Source organism: Betta splendens, chromosome 13, assembly GCF_900634795.4.
Source record: "Betta splendens chromosome 13, fBetSpl5.4, whole genome shotgun sequence".
Classification (NCBI taxonomy): Eukaryota; Metazoa; Chordata; class Actinopteri; order Anabantiformes; family Osphronemidae; genus Betta; species Betta splendens.
In genome coordinates, this window is record NC_040893.2 from 4428808 (window position 1) to 4449962 (window position 21155).

General features: G+C 41.2%; 3 protein-coding genes across 4 annotated transcripts; 1 reads left to right on the forward strand and 2 right to left on the reverse strand.

The window, feature by feature from the left end:
* Window positions 1-3116: 3116 nt before the first annotated feature.
* Window positions 3117-6600, reverse strand: proca1 (protein interacting with cyclin A1). Its single transcript, XM_029172535.3, has 4 exons — window positions 5981-6600; window positions 5756-5888; window positions 4941-5075; window positions 3117-4825 (listed from the first exon to the last, which is right to left on the reverse strand). The coding sequence occupies exons 1-4, from the start codon at window positions 6507-6509 to the stop codon at window positions 3301-3303; spliced, it is 2322 nt and encodes a 773-aa protein (XP_029028368.1). The 5' UTR covers window positions 6510-6600; the 3' UTR covers window positions 3117-3300.
* Window positions 6601-14520: 7920 nt separating this feature from the next.
* Window positions 14521-16862, forward strand: zgc:174895 (uncharacterized protein LOC100126024 homolog). Its single transcript, XM_029171113.3, has 5 exons — window positions 14521-14680; window positions 14810-14903; window positions 15178-15324; window positions 16101-16196; window positions 16478-16862. The coding sequence occupies exons 1-5, from the start codon at window positions 14540-14542 to the stop codon at window positions 16642-16644; spliced, it is 645 nt and encodes a 214-aa protein (XP_029026946.1). The 5' UTR covers window positions 14521-14539; the 3' UTR covers window positions 16645-16862.
* On the reverse strand, window positions 16650-20953 carry rab34a (RAB34, member RAS oncogene family a). 2 transcript variants are annotated; one of them, XM_029171109.3, is made up of 11 exons: window positions 20693-20953; window positions 19495-19594; window positions 19328-19419; window positions 19068-19136; window positions 18780-18881; window positions 18444-18508; window positions 18274-18325; window positions 18114-18195; window positions 17665-17755; window positions 17475-17582; window positions 16650-17402 (listed from the first exon to the last, which is right to left on the reverse strand). In XM_029171109.3, exons 2-11 carry the CDS (start codon window positions 19567-19569, stop codon window positions 17335-17337), a joined length of 804 nt encoding a protein of 267 aa, XP_029026942.1. In that variant the 5' UTR covers window positions 19570-19594; window positions 20693-20953; the 3' UTR covers window positions 16650-17334. The 2 variants fall into 2 exon arrangements, with proteins under 2 accessions (XP_029026942.1, XP_029026944.1); XM_029171111.3 differs by having other exon boundaries at window positions 19068-19133; window positions 20693-20948.
* Window positions 20954-21155: the final 202 nt, after the last annotated feature.

Below are 21155 nucleotides of genomic sequence, written 5' to 3' on the forward strand. Positions count from 1 at the left end.
ACAACCTAGTGGCAAAGAGGAAACAGAAATTGACTGGGAGATTAACAAATCTAGACCAATACACAACTGCTGGTCACAACAGGTCAATCAAGAATTGTGGCCCAGAAATAAACTAGAGAAAAACAGTCCAGTCTGCCCCCTGCCTACTGGAGAACCTAAACCAAACACTTTATGCTCTTTCTTCTCACATTAGTCATTTTATGATCCCCCATATTTTACTATAGCCTACTGTATATAAGACACCATGGTGCTTGTATTGTATTTGAGCTAATGCTCTTAGACCTTTTACACTACAAATTGCTTAACAATTCTTGTCCATACATTATCAGTTTACTGTATATTTCAGTGTGGACTGTTATCCATCAAGAGTTAAAACAGACAATTGAATTAAAATGTGCAGAAGATCCTGCTGGAAACCTGTGTTGCTGCCTGAACTTCCTGTTACATTTCTTACTCAGCTAAGATTAGCTGAAATCTGCCAAGCCCCACCATGTCAGTGGGCATGAATCTACACAGAGTCTTTATATACTGTACGGTGGGCTTGGAAGCACGCTTGGCTCAATGTTATGGCACACACAGTATTAAGTTACAAATACATAATAAATAAGAAACCACCTTACCTGCCTGCAAATTTTCACATAAACAGAAAATATCAGGAAAAATCAAAAAATATAATTTCTTGGAATATAGTAGAAAAGAATACGATGGTTAAAAACTCTGCAAAGTTGTATTGGGGGGCGGGAGGTCTCAGGTTCAAACAGCCACCAGAGCAACAATTGTGTCCTTGAGTAAGACGGTTCACACTACAGTAGCTGCTACTGCTAGCTGCACTAGCTGCAGTAGACAAATTTTGTTGTTACGTTGTATGTGATAATGACCAATAAAGGCTTTCTTCTTAGCTTCCATGTCATGCTGTCTGCACCCAGAACCTGTGGGTCTTTGGATGTAGCTGCCCGTTGACAGACCATTTTGATGTTATATGTTAATATAATGATAAATGATATTCTATATGTAAGGACAACTGCCTTGGCATTGTACATGAATATGAATATACATATTGCCCCTTTGGAACTCAAGTGCCAGTAAAATAGTTTGTTCGCGAAAGGGCGGGTTAAAAATTTCACTAGAAACAGGTAAAACGAGTGTTGAGAGCTGTTCCACTGGACGGTGGCCTATAAATCTGTGGAATCTATCAAAACTTTACATTTGTGAGATTGAGCACTGTGATTTCTCTGATAGGAACATCATCAACATGCCAGTCTGGTTTTATGAACTTTGTTCTGTGAATGAATCACAGGTTCTATGCAAAACTAAAAGTAATCTAACTTTTTAGACCACTAGTTGCAGAATCAGGTATACGTCTAATATAACATATAAATCAGGATACATTCCATTTACTTTATTAAATGCTATTTAGGTATTTTACGTAATCATAAGGGTCATGAACTGGGGGGTTATGGAAACCCTCCGCCACTTTTTCCTTCTTCACTGTGAGAAATGGACTCAGCACACATCCAACTGCATTAGTCGTGCCACAGAGCCAAGCTGCTTAGAATGTTTGGGTCTCGTCCAAAACAGGGTGGACTTAGGATGTACCATGAAAATTGGCATTGTTCCTTCCATTTGTCAGATACAGACCATAATCTGATGTTATAATCTGCCCTCAACATGTCAGCTATAGCACGTAACCTGTGTCAGACGTGATGGACTTTGATTAGCCAGCGTAGAATGCAGCATGCAAAGTTAGCACTTCAGTGTGTGGGGAATGTGACCTTGCTCAGCAGGACTGAGAGGGAACCTCTGTACCTCTGGTCTTTAAATTAGAGTAAGCAGGTTAAGTCTTAAGCTTCTGACTTTTAGATTTCCAGATTTATGATAGATTCCAGATAGACTTAAATATGAAAATATGTTTAAAATACCTGACCTAATGTAGAAAATTCTGTGACATTAGTGTGCGTTGGTCCTTCCACTGGCTGCCAGTTGATTTCAATGACCTTTGTGCAGTTTGATTCATTTATACGCTCCACCACAATGACTGAGTTCAGTGAATCACGCTTTATTTTGTTTCCCCAAGCCCAAAACTGGGCAGACGGTGCTTCTTGTGTCTTGGCCCCACAACTGTGGAGATCAGGTCAACCTCTGAACTCACTGTTTTTAAATCAAAGCTGAAAATTCACCTTTTTAACACTTCCTTCAGCGGGATATGATGCATTCATAATCAGCTTGCGGCAGTTTGTGTTAATTGAGTTATTGTTTTACTACCTTTTGGTCAACACTGTCACCGTTGCTACTCTTTGGCACTATGTGCTGTACATAAAGTTTGATTGATTGCATATGATTTTATAATGAACAATTGAATAGCTTAATAAAACCTATTTGGCTGTTTGTTGTTGTGTTTGCAGCATTATTCTCAACAAAGGTGTAATATTGGTCTAACCACTAAATAATAATAGAAAAATAAAATCTTATCTGTAAAAAAAAATTACTTAAGTTAGTTCATTTATTTTAAACTATATACAGTATCCAAACTCTAAAAGCTCATTGAATTTATTATAAATGCTCAGATCCATCCTGTTACATAATCTGGTAAACTCAAGATACAGTATCTATCTATTTAAAATGTCATATTATTTGCAAAGGTCCTTTCAAAACAGCTGCATTTCTTGTTGGTCAGATGTGAAAAACTATTTCAATGTCTCAGTGTTGAACTCTACAGGCTAAATTCCTCCTCCTTCCATGTGCCATTGTGTGAGAGTCAGCTGACCTGGATTTCAGCCTCTTCTCTGGCTGTTACAGGCCTCCCCATGTGGGGAATGTGACCCTGTCTTATACCACACAATGGGGGCAAACTCCAAGAGCAAAGTCCTGGTAACGAAATAACACTCAAAGCATTTTGCTGACGAGGTTTCTGTGGCAGGTTTGTAAGATATTTAATGTTAGATCAGTTTTACTGAACCTCTCTGTTAGATGCTGGATGAGGATCTTGAGTATAATGCTAATATGTATATTGAATGTGATTCTACTGCTTGCAACAAGAACCCAAATTACTTTCACTTTATATGTCACAAACAAAATTACCGTTACAAATTTGAACTGAAGCTGTCAGATACGTTCACAATCAAATTTTATTAGAGACATGCAGAATAAGGTTTGACAAAAGGTGATTCTCACAGCATGAGGGTTAATAGGATTTTATTGAGTTAAAAAGTGAAGATGTTACTTCTGTTTTTAATTCTGTCGTTGACCTTCCATTAAGCCTTGTGTTGTGCTACTACACCACGTCCTAGTTGTCGCTTCGTCCTAGTGAACTGTGCCTTTGTTCTTGCTAGTGAACTGAACTGGACTCATGGCAGGAGATCCTGTGGTGGCCATGTACGACCTGCCAGGTCTGTGCATATGAAGCTCTTCGGTGCTGCTGAGAGCGGCGGGTTCGGCCTTCTTTCTCGGCCTCCTCTGTTTTCTGATGGTGTGCATGTGTTGCTTTGTGGTCACACTGGAGGCAGCTGTGCTCAAAAGCCTCTGTTCATTAAGAGTTCCAGAGTTTTCTGTGAACCTGCTAGTTGCAGCATCATCTGCCAAACTGTTCAGCGCGGCGCCCGTGGGACTAAGGAGCGCATTCTCACGGTCGCTGCTGTTGTTCTGCAAAGGTTGATTTTCATCGGAAAAAGGTAAGGCGGGTTTCCTCCTCCTGTTCCTCATCCTTTGCCTTTTTAAAACACCGACGCAAAGGTTCGACCGGCCTCCACAAACCTCCCGCCTGTGGGAAACCCAGGCCACTGTGGGAGCCCTGGTGGGAGGGATCGTGTTCACACTTTCTGCAGAGGAATTTTTGAGGCCAGTAGAAACAATGGGAGAACCTGAGCTGTCTTTCCTCATTTTCCTCCGTTGCTCTCCATCTTCCCTCTCCATTGACCTGTCTTGTTTGACTTTGAGCGTTACAACCGGTTTGCTCGCAGCGCTGAGGACAGGCTGCTTCTTAGTGTTGCTTCCTGAGTTTTTTTGTGGGGCCTGTGTGGTTGTGGTGATGGGAATGATGGCAGGAACATTAATGCCACTTAAGTTTTCCGTTGTGTTTGCGTCCTGTGACTCGTTCTTTCTTCGCCTTTTCTTACTCAGTCTTCTGTTTTTGGCTTTATATGCATCACCGCCCAGCATACGTGTTGATGTAGACGATGCAGCACTGTCCGACTTTGCTGGCTCATTTTGAACCCTTGGCGTAACAGAAAGCATTGCCGGTTCATCTTTCATGACTTTGTTGGAAGGTTCCTCTTCTCTTCCAAGGTCATACCTGCTCTCTTCAGCTCTGTACATATTTCTACTTGACTGATTGTGTTTGTGTGACTCAATAATGAAGTTGCTTAGAGCGACGACCCCTTTGGTTTTGTTGCCAGAGGGTGAAACTGCAGCTCCCACTTCAACTCTCACACTCACCTCAGATTTCTGTTTTCTCTTCCTCAGCATCTCTTTTCTTTTTTGCTTTTTGGTGGTTTTCTTCTTCTTTCCGGTGTTCTTCTTCTTTTTCTTCTCTGAACTTTGCGTCTCGCCTTTGTCAGAGTCGGTGTTGGAACTTTGCGAGGTGGAGACAGTGGCGAGCACCTTGATGAAGTCCTCTGCAGCTGTGACGACGTTAGTGAGTGAAGGCTCTTTGGGTCCTGACAGCGTGGATGGAGTCGCGCTCTCCGGTTTCCCCTCCTCTTGGCTCTTCTTGAAATCCTTCCTCCTGGGAGGAGCCACAGTCAGCTCATCGATGACATCAATCCCACCAAAGTCGTATGGCGCGGCCTCTTTCACCACGGCAATAGGGAGCTTCTCATATCGCTTACACCTTCGAAGGAGAGAGGGAGTGAGGGAGGTTTTGTGTAGTGGTTTCAGAGAATAATGCAGCTCAGTCGACTGCTAAGCTGCTTAAAAATTTAACACCAGAGTAGGGTATTACTCACCAGCCATACCAATGCCGCTCTGCACACTGCTCTTCATAGACAAAGTCGAAGCAAGACACACCGATAACGTTGAAGAACGCCTGACCGACAACTCTAGAAGATGTGTCGTTGACTTTCCTCAGACAGTCCTTTAAGCTGCACAGAGAAAAACAGACTTTTCAGAAATCATTCAGTGTTGCAGGGTTAGGGTCAGAATGATCACTTATAACAGGCCTTTTGAAAATGGTCTGTTGTAGATTGAAATCTCACTAGAATTAATTTTACAAAACCAAACTAGGTGCAACAGTGTTAACTTTGCTGTTACGGGGCAGGTCATGACAAGTTGTAGGAGGTAGAGAAGTTTAGTTCACACACCATGAAGACCAAGTAGCTGTAAAACTAGTTTAAACAAGTTGGTGTTAAATCCTACATCATAACAGCATTAATTCCAACTAATTTAGCAGGTGGTTCTCCTGATACTTTTACAAACAAATCAGCCTTCAAAAAAAGCTGAACTCATACAAACAATTTAATAATACAGAAACTATAACATAAAACAAATGTGACTTATAATAAAACCTGCTAATTGAAATAAATGCTTCAGTTATTTCAGTTCACTTAACCTAAGAACCTTATCAGTGATGTTTCATTGATGATACTTGAATACATGATACATGAATTTATTTCTCATTTTACAAGTCTTTATATCTGCAATTATTTGTGACACGGTTATCTGTCTTGACTTCACATTAAACCCGAGCTCGCGCAGTGTTACGTCGTTTTTTCGCGTTTCCATTGTGACACACGCTGATTGTATTTGCACGGGTCTCACTCACGCATTGTCGCAGTCGCAGTGACAGATGGAGTGCCATTTCAAGTTCGTGTACCCATAATGAGAGGAGAAGGCGTGGATGACGTGAGGACAGTGGTCGTGGATGCGGCAGCAGCTGTCGGTCTCCGCAAAGTCTCCTGCAAACACGAGGTCGCACATATTGAATCGCGTAATTTGCACAAAGCCATCAAAGACATCTGTTTACAAGTACATAAATCATATAACCTACCCAGCTGGTCATAGTCATCTGCCATATTACCAAGTCCACACCACACGGTCCCGGGATATGTGAAGCCTCTCTTAGACCGTTTCCGAGCCTCGTCCTGCAGCGTCGACTCATTTGGCTCGTCCTTTTGTACCACACCACCGCGCCCCGAACTCTTTTTAAACTCTTGGCACATCATCTTGGCTTCATCCTTTTGCGCAAAGCGCGTCTCCAACTGCCAGCCGGCTCTCTCGCCTTTCCGCCATAACCTGCACTCATGCACGAACGACTTCACATGCATTTGATGCGCCGTGATGGAGCAGTCCACGAGATTCTGGTCTGGGCTGACCACCGAGCGCACCAATTCGGTACCATCTGACACTTGGTAAAAGAAATTCTCCCCCAAAGCTGACATTTTTGCGCAAAACGTGCCGTTGAGCATGGAAATCATCTCTTTGCTCTGCTTCTCCACGTCTAAAGCGCGACTGAGGAAGTCGGCTTTGACAAAGTTTCTGTCCAGATAAGACAGAAAGACAAAGAAGACCGACCACATGATGCGGCGAGCGGCACTTTCAGCACCACGCGTAACGGAGACAGCTCCTCGTTTCCCGGCGCTTTCGTCCAGCCCCCCCACTTTTAAGGAGAAGCTCGTATCGTATGAAAATTAATACGATGAATGTAGACTCTGGGAGGAGTCATTGGAATTAACCTCTCTAGATTTCTGAACCGCTGAGTCAGAGGAGGGGGTTAATGTGTGGGTGTGTAAACTGCAGCCCTGTGCTGCACACCGAGATGACCGCAAGTTACCTCCCAGGCTCCCATCAGCGCAACCCCAAGGAAATGCATGGAGATTTACTTTGGGAACACGCATAGAGGTTCTAGCTTTCTCCACTTACCATGGTAACAGGCATGGGGTGATTGTGCTAAGCCAGGAAATTGGACATCTTTCAAGTGCCACAAAACAGGCACTGAAATGGTGATGACCTAAATCACAATGTGGACCAAAAGTCTTTGTTACTGTGGAATGTGGATAAAGGTTGGTGCTGTCACACGCAAAGCACTGACTGACTGACTGACTGAGGAGTTTCCTTTTGAGCCAGAAAATGATGATACAGACACTAAACAACATCAAATAAAGTCATGTGTGCATATTAAATAAAGCTTGAGGTTGAATCATACTGTATGTTTCAGTATTGTTAGTTCCTTATATATTTTGATTCTATCAGAGTTTTCAGTTTCATAAATATTCAGGAGGAAAAACTGTGATTTAACAGAAACTGAAATGAAGTCTGATATAATCTTTGTGCATTACATGCTCCTGTATATAAAAGAGTTCTATGAAGTATTTTCAAAATGCACAAATGCAAAGATGGTTGCTTTCTGCCTCAATGCTTTGTCTCGTGAAAATTTCCAATGATGAAACAAATGAGAGAGTTGTTTTTTGTGTAATTTATTGTAATATCAAAGAAAAATAAAAGATAATGAGGAAAGCAAATCAAAAAAACAGCTGGGAGATCAGAACATAGATAAAGATGTGATGCAAAAATCCCTAAAAGTTGCTTCTGTCTTGTGTGCCAGAATGGCAGGTTGGAATGTCGCATACTCTCACTCAGAAGTCATAATATGTAGTGTTTTTCTAGTTTCGTCTGTACTGCTGGAGTCTCGCTATCTGAGAAGAAGGAGCACAAACGTGAAGAGACAGAGACACAGCTGCTCGGCCTTGAGGTCGGGGAGCCAGATAGGAGCCAGTTACAGGAGTGTCAGGCAGAAACACCCATAGAGCAGAATAAGAGAAATGTCAAATATATAAAACTGATGTATGGCATCAGTTAATAAGAGGTTAATTGCCTACAATAGGAACATTCAATCTAGTCATAACAAGGCACAAACTGTATGAAAACAGTATAGGATAAGAAAATAACATTTTTTCTGTTACACTTGGAAGAGATGGAGAAAATTCCATCTTGATTTCTCACCTTTTATCTCCTTGTTTCATCAAAACATTTAAATTGCAAACTGTGATTCAATATTTGTAGATTTTTGTTTGCAAATATGTTGATAAGAGACTGAGTCAATATGCAAAAATGTTGAAAATGCAACATGAAACAAAACCACTGTAAGGCATATTTGGAGCATCCTTATTGGGGATGCATGGCACTAAATCACTATCTTAAATTCATCTTCCCCTGGAAAAGAACAGAACGGGAATATATACAGTATAAAAAGCGTCTTGTCAGGTTGGATTTCTAATCAGCCTCTTGTGTTGTCACATGGTTGGTCTTACAGCTCCAGAGCCGAGGATCCAGCCTACTCAAGGAACAGAAATCGGATTGCTGAAAGGCGGAGAGAAATGATGTAAAATCAGCAGAGGCAACATCCGACCAGCTCTCGAGAGAGGGGGGTTTCTCATGAGTTAAAGTGCTTGCTCTATGGAATCTGGGCGAAGAAACAGGGGAGCTGCTCAGAACAACCTGGGTTTAAATATTAGCACACAGTGAATCACAAAGGTCACATTAGAATATACTAACTGCAATGATGAGATCCATTTGCTCTTGATGTGTATTTTATGTTTCGATCTTGGTAGAGATTTCACACGGACTCAACTTTTATGTTCAAATTAACACATAAATTTATTACATAGAATGAAATAGTACAATCACAGAATAATCATGAAAAAGGTGGTGACCGAAATTACCCGCTAGTTGTTCTGCAGAAAGAACTGAGAGGTCGGAAAAAAAGTCAGCTGGGTGTCTGCAGCAGACCCTCTGCGAAGCACTCTAAGAACACATCTCCCAATGCCCACTTTTTAAAGCTGTGTTGTTTATGCAACCAGCGAGTGCCTACGTGTCCATTGAAAGTCCATGTTTACTCAGCTGCAGCAGTTTATTTGTTTTAGTGGCTAACCTGTCACCACGGTCAACTTGACATTTGTTGCAATGGACAGAAATAACCCCAAAGGAGGAAGAGAATTTACCACAAACTTTCCCCCTCAATGGACAGACAAATGTCCATTAAAGCTAAGCCCAATTTACTTTACCGCCCTAAACCAGTGATAAGCACTTTTTTTCTTTTACTAAACATCAATCTTAGGGTTCCCTTTTTCTCCCTCTGATACTTTAACACAGTGGTTTAGATGATACCAGGTGAGGGAGCCTTTAACTTGAACTGCTCTCGAGGTCGTCTTGACCAACATGTAGGGTCAAGACCCTTGATGTACACCGGATCTCCTGGTTTCAACTTCGGCTCCAGCTCAGCCTTTGCCTAGGATGTCTCCTTTTGCCTAGGCTCTTCTTTCAGCTCCAACAGGTTATCCTCACACACGCTCCCATGTCGTTCCGCCTACTATAGCTGTGTTGGTCGCGTAGCCCCACAATATTAGGTGGGTGAGAAGTCTTGGTCTAGCTGGAATTGGATTAATTGGACTCTCCATCGGCTCCTTCGGCTCCAGTGGCTCCTTCATCATTATTGTACTGGAAGCTGTGGCACTGCACCCTCTGCGTTGTCCTGGGAACCTCATCTGATGCCTAGCCTCTCTGCTAGCGACCCAGTTGGCCCAGCTCACTTGTGGCCTTCACACCGAACACAGAGTCACTCGCTTCCAGACTGTCCAGGGTTCCAGCACTCCTCTGCTGCGTCATCCTCTGTTCCCCTCAGACTGGTGCTCTAGCTGGACCCTGAGAGCTGATAGCTGAGAGGCAGAAAGCTCTGCACCATAGTGCAGCATAAACCATCCTACAGAGCTAAGGTTAGGCTGAATAGAACATATATAGTTTGCTTTTTGTCCCAGACCATCGCTGTAGAAATCAGAAAATCAGAGAATATAAAATAACCAATTTTGTGCAGGTCAGAAGATAGAAGACCCTCTTCCGATACGTGGAAGAAGTAACCTGTGGACGGAAGTTAAGGGTAGAAGAGAAATACTCCTACCCTTAACTAGAGAGACAAACCTCTTGCTCTATGAGAACTATAATTTAGAAAGGCTAGCCTGTGACCTTGTTCTTGTAAATGAGTTAGCAGTGTCACTCAGGGCCCATCAATGATCCGGAGTTTGATCTTCTTTGTCCTCTTCTTTCCTGTAATGGAACAGCACAGCACTCCTGCGTATGTTAATTATTTGTTTTACATAAAAACTTAGGTCACTGGTTGATGCATTAAACACTATTCTGTCAAGCAAAGCTTCATGCAATGTTAGTTTTATGCGTTCTGCATATTTTTACAAGCTACACACTGAAATGCAAGGTTCAAAGCACTGTTTCATTTCTCTATTGCCAACATTCAACCATTCACTCCTTGAACTCCTTTCCTCCCTCACATACTGTACCATGCTACCATCTCTTTTTCTCTCACTCCACTAGGAATCCTGCTGAGATCATCCTCTTCTTTTTTAGCGCAAGCTATTTACACACACTTAACATTTGAACCGACTCAAACACCAACTTTTAAACCAACAGGCCTCCTTCAAATAAGTTCGCCAACTTGGGATGAGACACAACAGAAACAGAATAGAAAAATAGTCCCACAGCCGACGCCACACATACAAGTCTCCTTTCATTCATTTTCATTTTCATACTTTCCATGCACACATCCTGCATCCAAGTGATTTTACAATTTACAAATTTAGAAAATGAGGACAATCTAATCGTTAACTTAAGATGGGCACATTAGCAAAACCCCTAAAAAGCATTTCTTACACTATCCTTACTGGGACTTAACAAACTGTAGTGAAATTAGTGAAATTAAGAACCTTATACTGTACAGCATCTAAACTTCAAGGTTACACCCTCGATGTCAGCTGACAGCTAAACAAGAAGGATTAAGCTTTAGTAACTAACCTCATTAAGAACACAGAATCACTGCGATAAAACTTATTTAATTCAGGAAGTGCTGTAAATGCATGCACTAAGTGACTCTATGGCGAAGTTAACGTAAAGACTAAATAAGCTGCATCCTCACAAACTATCAGAGATGACACATTAGACAATAACATAACCTGTTGAACCTGTTGCACAAAGCAATAAACCTAGAAACACAAACGACCCCACAATCACTGCTGCATCTAATTGTAATTTCCCACGTGACTATCTGAGTCTCTAATGACAACATAAAAACTGTGGATAAAAACTACAACTAAAATATTGTAACTTGAAAGAAAGTCCATATAAACCCACACACAGCCAAACCTCTTGGAGGATAAAACACAGTCAACCACTGAGCATCAGGTGAAGCATTTGAACAGCAGAGTGAGTGAATTGGGAACTTTATTTTGAAATATTATCTATACCTTTCCCTTTCCCTTGCCTTGTAAAATTGGAATATTTTATTTTATTTTATTTTATTTTATTTTATTTTATTTTATTTTATTTTATTTTATTTTATTTTATTTTATTTTATTTTATTTTTGTTATGTTACTGATTAAAAGTTGGCCCAGATTCAGAATTAAACATTAATTGGGTTTCATGGATGGGTTTAATGGTTAGTCCACCGACTCATGGGTAATCGAGCCTGTTTAAATATTTCACACAACATGAACCTAACAGTCTACTGTATTCTGTACAGTAACTGCTCTGTCTCTAGGCTCAGGCATCTGCACTGGTTGGCATCTGGCCATCATGCCTTGGAATTCCCCCAGAACAGCTGGTGGAAGTGTCCAGTTCTCTGCGATCCAGCCCATCCTTAAAGTGGCTGAACCATCTTTCTAGTTGTAATTTATTTACTTACCTTAGAGCTTTATCGCTGCGTGATTTTCATCTGAACAAAAGCATTTACATGATTTTCAATACGTTGTATTTTTCTGAGTGTCACGGGTCCCTGGGTAGCTTCACCAGTGCTTTTTTTCAGTAATTTTCAAGCATGTTTTAAGGATCTTCCCATGTTTCTATTTTCCATTTTGTTACATATAACACAGTTAAAAATAATTTATCATGTCTTGTCATATTATTATATAAGTACTTTTTTTAATTATATAAGTAGTATTATATAAGTCATATTATATAAGTACTTTTTGTTTGGTATATTATATCAGGTAAAAATTACCTGGCGAAAGTGTTCTAGGGTTAATGAGTAATATTTTTGAGCATGCATAATAATGTCTCAGTCCATTTAAAGTATTTACTCTTTAAAGTGTTACAAAAAATCCTACTGTAGTTCCGGTAACAGGATGAACTTGTGGAGTGGACAATCACTATCACGCTGACACAGATTAATCCCACATCTATACTGTCTTCACACGTAGCAAGCATTAACGTGAAACTGCAGCAAAGTGTACTGTAGTTTTCTGGCCTCACACCAACGGGTTGAGCACCTCGGCCACGCACCGAGTGTGGTTCTACTACACAGTTAGACAAGCAGAGTAGCAGTAGTTCAGAATAGACAGGGCAGAAGTCAATAGACAGCATTTGCTCTGTACCACTACAATAGGTTGAGTTTGCATTGTGAAAAAGTCTCTTCTGAAAAGTTTAGCGTTTCTCCATAGTCCACATATATTCTCTTCTTTTTTGTGTAACACGTGTGATTTCCAGGACAACATGCTGCTGTTCATCAGGTCAAGACACACATTCACAAAAACTGTGAAAAAGTAGCTGCTTGGAGAAAAGGGGAAGATTAAGTCCTGCGCTCAGTTTGAGCCCTATTGCACAAAAATAGAGGGAATTCGGTGTATTTAATAACTGGAATAACCTTTCCCAGTATGGAACATACAGAGTCCAACCTGTGCTTATTTAGACACTGATCCTCTCAGCCCAGATGTGAACGCACCATCTCTGAGTAGCATTTGAAATAACAGCCGGAGGCGCAGATGAGAAGAAATCAACATTTATATAGGATCTCTACTCCCAAACCCAACACTGGAGTCTAATACTGTAACTCTAGTTGTTCTGAACTTCTGGTTATAAAGAGGAACATCAATAATCATTCCACATATGAACTGTAGATGACACCTAACAAATTATTAACAAATTCAGTATCACAGTCTCAACGGGAATGAAATGACAGAAAACATAAACCAAACCAAATGTTGTTGTAGGTGATGATGTTACCATGTTGGTTATCAGCTTAACATCAACATCATGTAAGGAAAAAAATGTTTGCATACATTATATTGAAGGTTTTCTACTGTGATATGAACATGTCACGACATGTCACAACATTTACCAAGTTATTACTATGATAATTAGTTTTATTCTTCTGTATTTCTCTTCATGCAAGAATAAGGTCCACATTGGACTATGGGGTGCCAAATGTAAAAGGAGCACCTATAACTAGTTTTCTCACATTTAACTAAATGACACAACATGTTTTCTCACATTTAGTTAAATGTGCAAAAGTCTAAATGTAAATGTTAAATGTAAATGTGAAATGTTAAATGTTAAATGTAAATGTTAAATGTTAAATGTTAAATGTTAAATGTTAAATGCTAAATGTTAAATGTAAATGTTAAACGTTAAATGTTAAATGTTAAATGTTAAATGTAAATGTTAAATGTTAAATGTAAATGTTAAATGTTTGCCGAGTGTAAAACTGAATATTCATGAATGGGCAAGTAGACTCCATCCCTACCCTCTAACAGCGCTGGTCTCAGATCAGAGACGCGAACTCAATCACCTCAAACAGTGCGCGCAAACCCCGCCCACATCTGATCTGGAAACTTTTGTTTTTAGCCTGGACGTAACTTCGGCTAGCTAGTATAGTTAGCCAACTAATTCTCCACCGGCGCCACAGAAATATTCTTTTTAAACCTACTTGACTCCTTATTAATGGTGTTTATGCCAGAACGGCAGTTTGAAGCGGAGCCTCAGCCCGCACACCTGCCGTTACAGCCCGTTCAATCTCCCCCAACGGGAGGGAGTCGGAGCTGGCGGCCATGATGGCTTCGACTTCAGGCTTCTCTCCAGTATTTTCGTGCACCGATCCAGAGTCAGATGTGGGCGGAGCTATGCGTACTGTTTGACGTGTTTGAGTCCGCGTCACTGATCTTAGACCAGCGTTTGAGGGTAGGGATGGAGTCTACTTGCCCATTCATGAATATTCAGTTTTACACTCGGCAAACATTTAACATTTACATTTAACATTTAATATTTACATTTAACATTGTAACAGTTAACATGAACAGTTAACATGTAACATGGAACATTGTAATAGGACATGTAACAGTGTTACATTAACAGTAACATTTACATTTAACATTTAACATTTAACATTTAACATTTACATTTAACATTTACATTTAACATTTAACATTTAGATTTAACATTTAACATTTACATTTATATTTAACATTTACATTTATATTTAACATTTACATTTAGACTTTTGCACATTTAACTAAATGTGAGAAAACATGTTGTGTCATTTAGTTAAATGTGAGAAAACTAGTTATAGGTGCTACTTTTACATTTGGCACCCCATATTGGACTCCTTGTTTCATTCTTCAGTTTTCCAATATATTTTGCCTTTAGCTCATAGAGCCTTAAGATGCTGCAGTAACTGCAGGCAAAGTTCAGCCTACTCCACCCACCCAACCCCTCCTGCCTGGATTCTGATATGGGACACTCTCCCATTGACATTCACCCCAGTCTCTGAAGTGAATGAACAGTGAAGGTCAGATGGAGGTGTCCACGGTTCCTGCAGACAAGAAAAGAGGATGGTATCTCTCCTTGATGGCGCCCAACACCAAGGGGCCGACGTTTTGCTGGCTGGACCCATCGAGACTCTACTGCAACGCTCAGGTATTATGGGAACAGTGTGTGATTACATGTCCCATGGATGAATGCTTGGCTCTCACTGGTTCTGCTGATCTCTCTCTCACTAAAACCTGTGGCGTGTGAGTCTGTTTACTTATTCTGCACTTGATTCAGGCTCTTGCAGACTGTGTTAAAGACCTTCTCAGTCCATTCAACACTGACTCCATCGATCTAGTTGCTGGGATAGACGCAATGGGCTTTATTCTTGGTAAGAAAACAAATTTATTTCTAAAAGGATATATGTTAGAAAAACAGCAATGCTCTTGATGTTGCTCAAGATGTCAAGTTAAACGCAGTTACTGTGCAAGCATATACTGTGGGTCAGGAAACATAACCCCTGTGTCAAAGATACTAAATATAGATACTGGATCTTCTGACTTCAAAGCTCTGCCTCATGCAGCCCTAAATTGCATTAAAGGCCTCCAGTTCAGTGTGAAACTATCTTTCTCCAAGTGTGTCGTCTTCTTAAATGTGTTTTTCAGGGGCATCTATTGCCACCAGTCTCGGAAAAGGTTTCCTGGCTATCCGTAAAGCGGGACACCTGTGTGTCGCAACCCAAAAACAAAACTATAGTGACTACACAAAAAGAGAAAAGACTTTGGAAGTAAGACTGGATGTGCTAAAGCCAGGTCTGTTTTCACAATTTAACCACATCATGCTACACACAAGGGTCAGTGTTTATCCAACTGGTAATGTTTGACATAGCAGTGCTGAAAAATAGCTGCTCACAGTCTCCAGTTCAATTGATTTATGTGGTACAAAACTGCATAGGAATTAACGAGTCAAAGATAATCACTTTAGCAGCATAGAATGAAAGTGATAGAGTGAAAACCAATGAATCTATTAATTGAGGCTAATGTTTCCCGTTTTATTAATTCCCAAACACACAGTGCCCTCTAGTGTTGGTTCAAGCAAATTACACCTGAATCTGACCCATGCACAGTAGCTGTGATTTAAAAATCATGCATGCACTTTCACAGTTCTGACACTACGTAGATATTAGAAAGGCCAACTCTCATTAGGCTTTTAGGACATTTTCATTATAACTAAGATTCACATACACAAATATGATGGCTAGATAGATCTAGTTTCGTCCATACACAAGTTATTCTGTCTTCTGGAAAATTTAAAATAGTAGTAACAAAAATGCTGCACCACAAGCAGTTACAGCAGAGGAATATTTCTTAAACATTGACAAATGTGTGTCAAAGTTCCGTTATTGTGTGTGAGTCTCAGTGGATAATATACAGTACAACAGAGCTCTGTGTCGATATTATTATATAGCTTTCCATTGCAATACATAACTGTTTTTCCACTTTAAGATAAAAAAGCCAAATCAATAAAAAAATTAAGAAAACCACCAAATGCAAGCTTGGCTGGCACTGAATGTCTCTCTCTCCTCCAGGTATGAGAGTGCTGGTAGTGGATCAATGGATAGAAACTGGAGGCACTATGAAAGCTGCCATCCAGCTCATTGAAAGCCTGGAGGCCACAGTTGTAGGTCAGTCAACATCTGTTGTTCAGGTGACTTTAAGGGTCTTAACAGAGTTTTCAGAAGGTTTACAGTGATTGATCTTTCATCTTAAGTACTGATAACAGTCCTGCAGAGTTGAGATGGCTAGGATAAGATACAAAGTTCAAGAAGTCAGACCATTTCCATTCACAATTTTAAAGAATGTGGTCAAAGCAGCAGAAGTCTGAGCTCACGTGCACTGAGAATAAGAGAAAGCTCAACCTCAGGCTAAATGCTTGAATGTAATCATCGCTGTGTTTGTGATGCAGGTGTAGCAGCTGTGGCCATTGAGAACACGGAAGGTGGAAAATGGCTCAAAGACAATTACACATTCTCGCACTGCATCCCAGAAGAGCTTCAGGGTCAAATCGATGGGAAATACCTGAACTTCTTCAAAAGCTTCCAGGATGGATACTGTGATAAAAGAGTGATATAAAGAGATTGTCTCACCCGCAAAAAACTGTTTATTTTCTGCTTAGTTATGCTGTAAATTAAAATACTTTTGTTTTTTGAATAACACTAATATTTACTAAGAACCTCAAAAACATGTTTTTACGTTACATGAACCATAAAAGGAAAATACATGAGTTAAAATGGGACATACAATTGTAGTTTGTGATATAAAAAAAAATAAAATTCTGCCAAAAATATGAATGCGAGTAGAAAGTACCTATAAATGACACTAACGCTGCATCTAAACTACAGTTCTAGTCCTCCATGAAAGGCACGAGCTCACAAAAGTATAAAAAAAATCTAACTGGAACATAACGCACAGCATAGAATTATAAAAGTAAGCATACATACACGCGCAACCGCTCACACCCGCATACACCCACGCAAGCACGCGCACGCACGCGCACGCATCCGCACACATCCATGCACACCATGGTAAAACATCTCCAGGCATTCTTTGGCGTCTCAGCTTTAAGTTTTAGTCAAGTTTGTGTTTCTGCAGTGCGTCTCTAACTCACTGAACTGAGCAACACCACAAAAATCCACATCCCACAGAGGACTGCACATTACAGGCCAGGAAAACTGAGCTCAAACATGACTCCTTCCTCCCGCGTTGACCGTAGAAGTCCAAAAAAACCTGTCACCATGTAGACCATGGAGTCTGATCTCGTCCTCACTGACAGCAGGCTGGCTGCTTCTTTTTCGACGTAGAGCATGCGTTGTTTGAAGGGCTGTTAATCTCTGAAACACACGACCACATGGTTTTAAATGATGTGACGCTGTGAACGAAAGCAGAGAGGAACGGTCACTTACTGATGACGTTGCCGATTTGCCGCGATCCGCTTTTCTCCAACTCGGCGAGGACGTTGGTCTCGAAAGCCAGCGATGTAACTCGGAAGAAAAACTCTCTGACGTTTTCTCCTGCGGCACCGAACACACACAGATCCGTGAGTACCTCCACCTGAAGCTGCCTTTACGTCCCCGTTTTTAAATCCTAACACACCTGTCAGCGATGAAACTGCCCAGTACTCTGCTCTCATCTCTTGTGCTATTTTGATGGCGTCTTGTTCAATCTGAGCGAAGTGAGCAGGAGACTGCAACAGAAACAAAACAAAAAGAGACCTGATATTACAATCACCATCCCCAGAGCTCGCCCACAACAGTTAGGTCGTGGGATGCTCACTGCAGCTAATCCAAAACGGATGAGCAGCCGACAGACGCCTGGATAGTGATGGTTGAGTCATCGTCCCAAATTTGACCTCATTTCTCATTCTCCAAAGTGAGACTGGCTAAATCCCTTTGTCTGGACAAAATAAGCCTCATCAGGAAAAAATAGGAAATGTCCTTACAGATACATCAATTTCACCATAAAGATTAATAATTCCAGCAGATTATAACTAACTATTAATTACAGCGAGTGAGTCTTGCATTGTGTAAGTGTAAATGACGCACACTCAGGTCTTTCTTTGTGCCAACAAGGAACAGCTGGACGGCGGTGGGGTCGTTCTCTTTCAAGGCATCTTCAAGCCACTGCCTGCAGATACAAAAGCACAACTTTACCTAGAGTCCAAGATTTGAATGCAGGCAGCCTGCTCCTGTACATGGAGCTTACCTTACGTGGTCCAAAGAGGCCACATCGTTCACATCGAACACAATGATCACAACTGGAAGAGAAACAATGGCACACTTGAAATGGTCGTATCAATAGCAAACATGCAGCTGTAACACCAAGACACTTTTGTGCATTCAGCACATTTATTAGTTTGCACTCAAATGTCTCACCCTGGGCTCCTCTGTAGTATGTAGAGGCGATGCATTTAAACCTCTCTTGGCCTGCAGTGTCCCACCTAGAGTGGATAATAGTGTAATAGTGTTACACACAGAGGAGCTGTATCATTATAATGGACACATACTGATATATCTTTCATTACTTTTATACCTATACAGTAACAAATCCAATTTGCATGATTATTCTAAGGTAGTACTGAAATAAAAACATATCCTACACTATACCAAATTCATCGTGTGAAACCACTGTTATTATCCAAGGTCTTTTGACAGAGTGATCAACCTGTCACATTGAGACACTGTGAGGGCCGATGTCGGTGCTAGACTTACAGCTGGAGGCTGTAGGGAACACCCAGCACCTCAAAGCGCTCCATCTCAAAGTCCACACCGATTGTTGCCTTGTAGTTTTTATCAAAAGCCTCTTTGCAGAATCTAAAAGGTCAAAGAGACATTTATCAATCCCAGGTAGCAAGTGAAGCAAGGATGGATTTTATTAGCGTGCTTAGATCATGACTATGTAAACGAGCCTGTGCATGTACCGTGCATGTACGTCTCTGATTCTAGTTATTTATTTCCTAGATGCGTACCGTATGTTTGCAATCGCATTTTTAAGCTTACCTATTAATCAGGCACGTTTTCCCCACAGCCAAGTCACCAACAATGATGACCTTGGAAATTTTATACCTGCTGACAAGAAGCAGAAAAATCATTAACATATACTGATGTAACACAGTAATATTAGTTATTGCTAAGGAGTCAAAGTTGAATACAGTAGGATCCCGCTACAGTAAACAAGGGTGGTATTTACCATAGTTTACTACCAGAGAATATTCCTGTGTAAGCAGGGCAGCAGTCAAACATATTACAGTGCTATTCACCCCACAGTGCCGGTCCGTTGCTCCTGGCAGGCCGTCTTCACTTTGTTGCTGAAGTCGTCTTTTGTGTGAAGCGCTGCCTCGCTCCTATAACACTACAGCACAGGAGAAGAAAGAAGATGTGGGATGCTCTCAGTGCAACTAAAGGTTAAAGAGCTGAAGGACTTTACCTGAGGGAGCTGAGCAATGATGCGGTCCCTTCGCACAGGAGGAAGAACACTCATGGCTGACACTCGGGTGGACATGGAGCCTCAGAGTGCAGTAAATGGTCTGCACTCATGGAGAGAGGAATATTTAGATTTGTAAAGGGACTAGATTTAATTAAGCCTGGGTTTGGGGTGGAATTAAGGAACTGCTGTTGTTCATTGATTTACTGTATGTCAATGAGATGACCAGGAACCAAGCTAATGTCTCCAACTGAAGGTAACAACAGTGCAAAACCCCAAAAAACAGCTTTTCACATTTAAATACCGGGTTCACAATGGCTGGTAAGAGACTCCTTCAGAAGACGCCTTGTATGCAAATGATGGGGAATCCGCAAAACACTAAAATTGTAAAACTATGTTTATCTGACAACGACGCAGAGCATCAAACCTTATAAACAAACCACATTAACAAGACATCTTTAATATTTGCAGGGTTTCTAATGGTTTGGCAGGAAGTGAGCGTTGTCAGTGACTCCAATGGAAACAAAACTTACTTTTTACTTAAATAAAAGATACCCACTTGATTCAATAAAAATAAAATAAAATCTAAAACAGATGAAGCCTCACTTTAACTGCTTTGCACACAACAGGAACTGTTTGTACTGGTTCCCATCTTGTCGGGGTCTCTCTAAACAACTGGAATTAGCCTCGACAGAGCACCTAGTGTTCTGTAAATACACCTGACAAAGAAATACTCCATCAGTTCATCAGTGTAAGTGTTGTAAAACTGCAACCAACAGAGTTTTTAATTATTAAAACATTCCTATTTAAGCACAATGGCCCTGGTAGGCTGCCATCAAATATCATTGGCAGATTTGATAATTATTTTCCTCATTGTTCAGCAAAGCGGTGGATAGAGTCATTCTTCTCCAGGGGCTTGAGCCCAGGCTGCAGCTGAACCTGGCAGAGACGCCGGAAAAATACACAACATGTTTGTGTTGCAGTTTAAGCTGCATGTCACGACCACATACTGAGCCAGACAGAACTGTAATCACCGCCATCTACTGTACATGCGGAGGCTTTAATCCCGCTGATCGTCCTCAGCGGCGCCACCATTAACCATCACCGCGACTCACACTCAGACACTTACATTAAAACTGTTGATCAAGCACTTTTCCACGTTGGCAGATACAAAAGACAAAGTTGTTACAGAAACTTTTACCTTAAAGGCGTCGGAGCGCAGCGTCACTGGACCTCAGCGCTTCCCAACGGTCTCCTCTCCTCTCCGCTGCTTTTTACGCTGTTTCACTGCCAGAGACACCACATGTTACGAAGTGAGCCCATTAATTAAAGCCCCTGGTGAGGAGCAGCAGAAAACGCGCTGAGGAGCAGACACGCAGCAGCGGAAGTTGAGGGGAAGCAGCAGCAGGCCGACCATCCCCCTGCCTCTCTTCTTCCTCCTCCTCTTCCTCCTCCTCCTCCGCTCACTCATTCCCAGCATTTGTTTCCCTCCCAGATGATCCCTGCTCGGCCCCCTCGTGGAGAAGATGAGCAGGTGTTGGAATTATGGTTAAATGACTTATTTGTACTGTTCAATTAACTTCTTGTATGATTTTACTGTGTTCTGTGTATTTGTAACGATTTGTACCTTTTAAGCTTAATTTTGCTTCGCAGTAAGAGTTTGT

Excerpts from the sequence above, each read along its gene's own strand:
- rab34a (XM_029171109.3), bottom strand. The coding sequence starts at position 19,569 with ATGTCCACCCGAGTGTCAGCCATGAGTGTTCTTCCTCCTGTGCGAAGG. Across the intron at positions 18,326-18,443 it reads ATACTACAGAGGAGCCCAGG|TTGTGATCATTGTGTTCGAT; the intron begins GTGAGACATTTG and ends TTTCTCTTCCAG. Across the intron at positions 17,583-17,664 it reads GGCAGTTTCATCGCTGACAG|GAGAAAACGTCAGAGAGTTT; the intron begins GTGTGTTAGGAT and ends TCGGTGCCGCAG.
- proca1 (XM_029172535.3), bottom strand. The coding sequence starts at position 6,509 with ATGTGGTCGGTCTTCTTTGTCTTTCTGTCTTATCTGGACAGAAACTTT. Across the intron at positions 5,076-5,755 it reads CACTGCGACTGCGACAATGC|CTTAAAGGACTGTCTGAGGA; the intron begins GTGAGTGAGACC and ends TTCTCTGTGCAG. Across the intron at positions 4,826-4,940 it reads GAGCGGCATTGGTATGGCTG|GTGTAAGCGATATGAGAAGC; the intron begins GTGAGTAATACC and ends TCTCCTTCGAAG.
- zgc:174895 (XM_029171113.3), top strand. The coding sequence starts at position 14,540 with ATGAACAGTGAAGGTCAGATGGAGGTGTCCACGGTTCCTGCAGACAAG. Across the intron at positions 15,325-16,100 it reads ACTGGATGTGCTAAAGCCAG|GTATGAGAGTGCTGGTAGTG; the intron begins GTCTGTTTTCAC and ends TCTCTCCTCCAG. Across the intron at positions 16,197-16,477 it reads CCTGGAGGCCACAGTTGTAG|GTGTAGCAGCTGTGGCCATT; the intron begins GTCAGTCAACAT and ends TTTGTGATGCAG.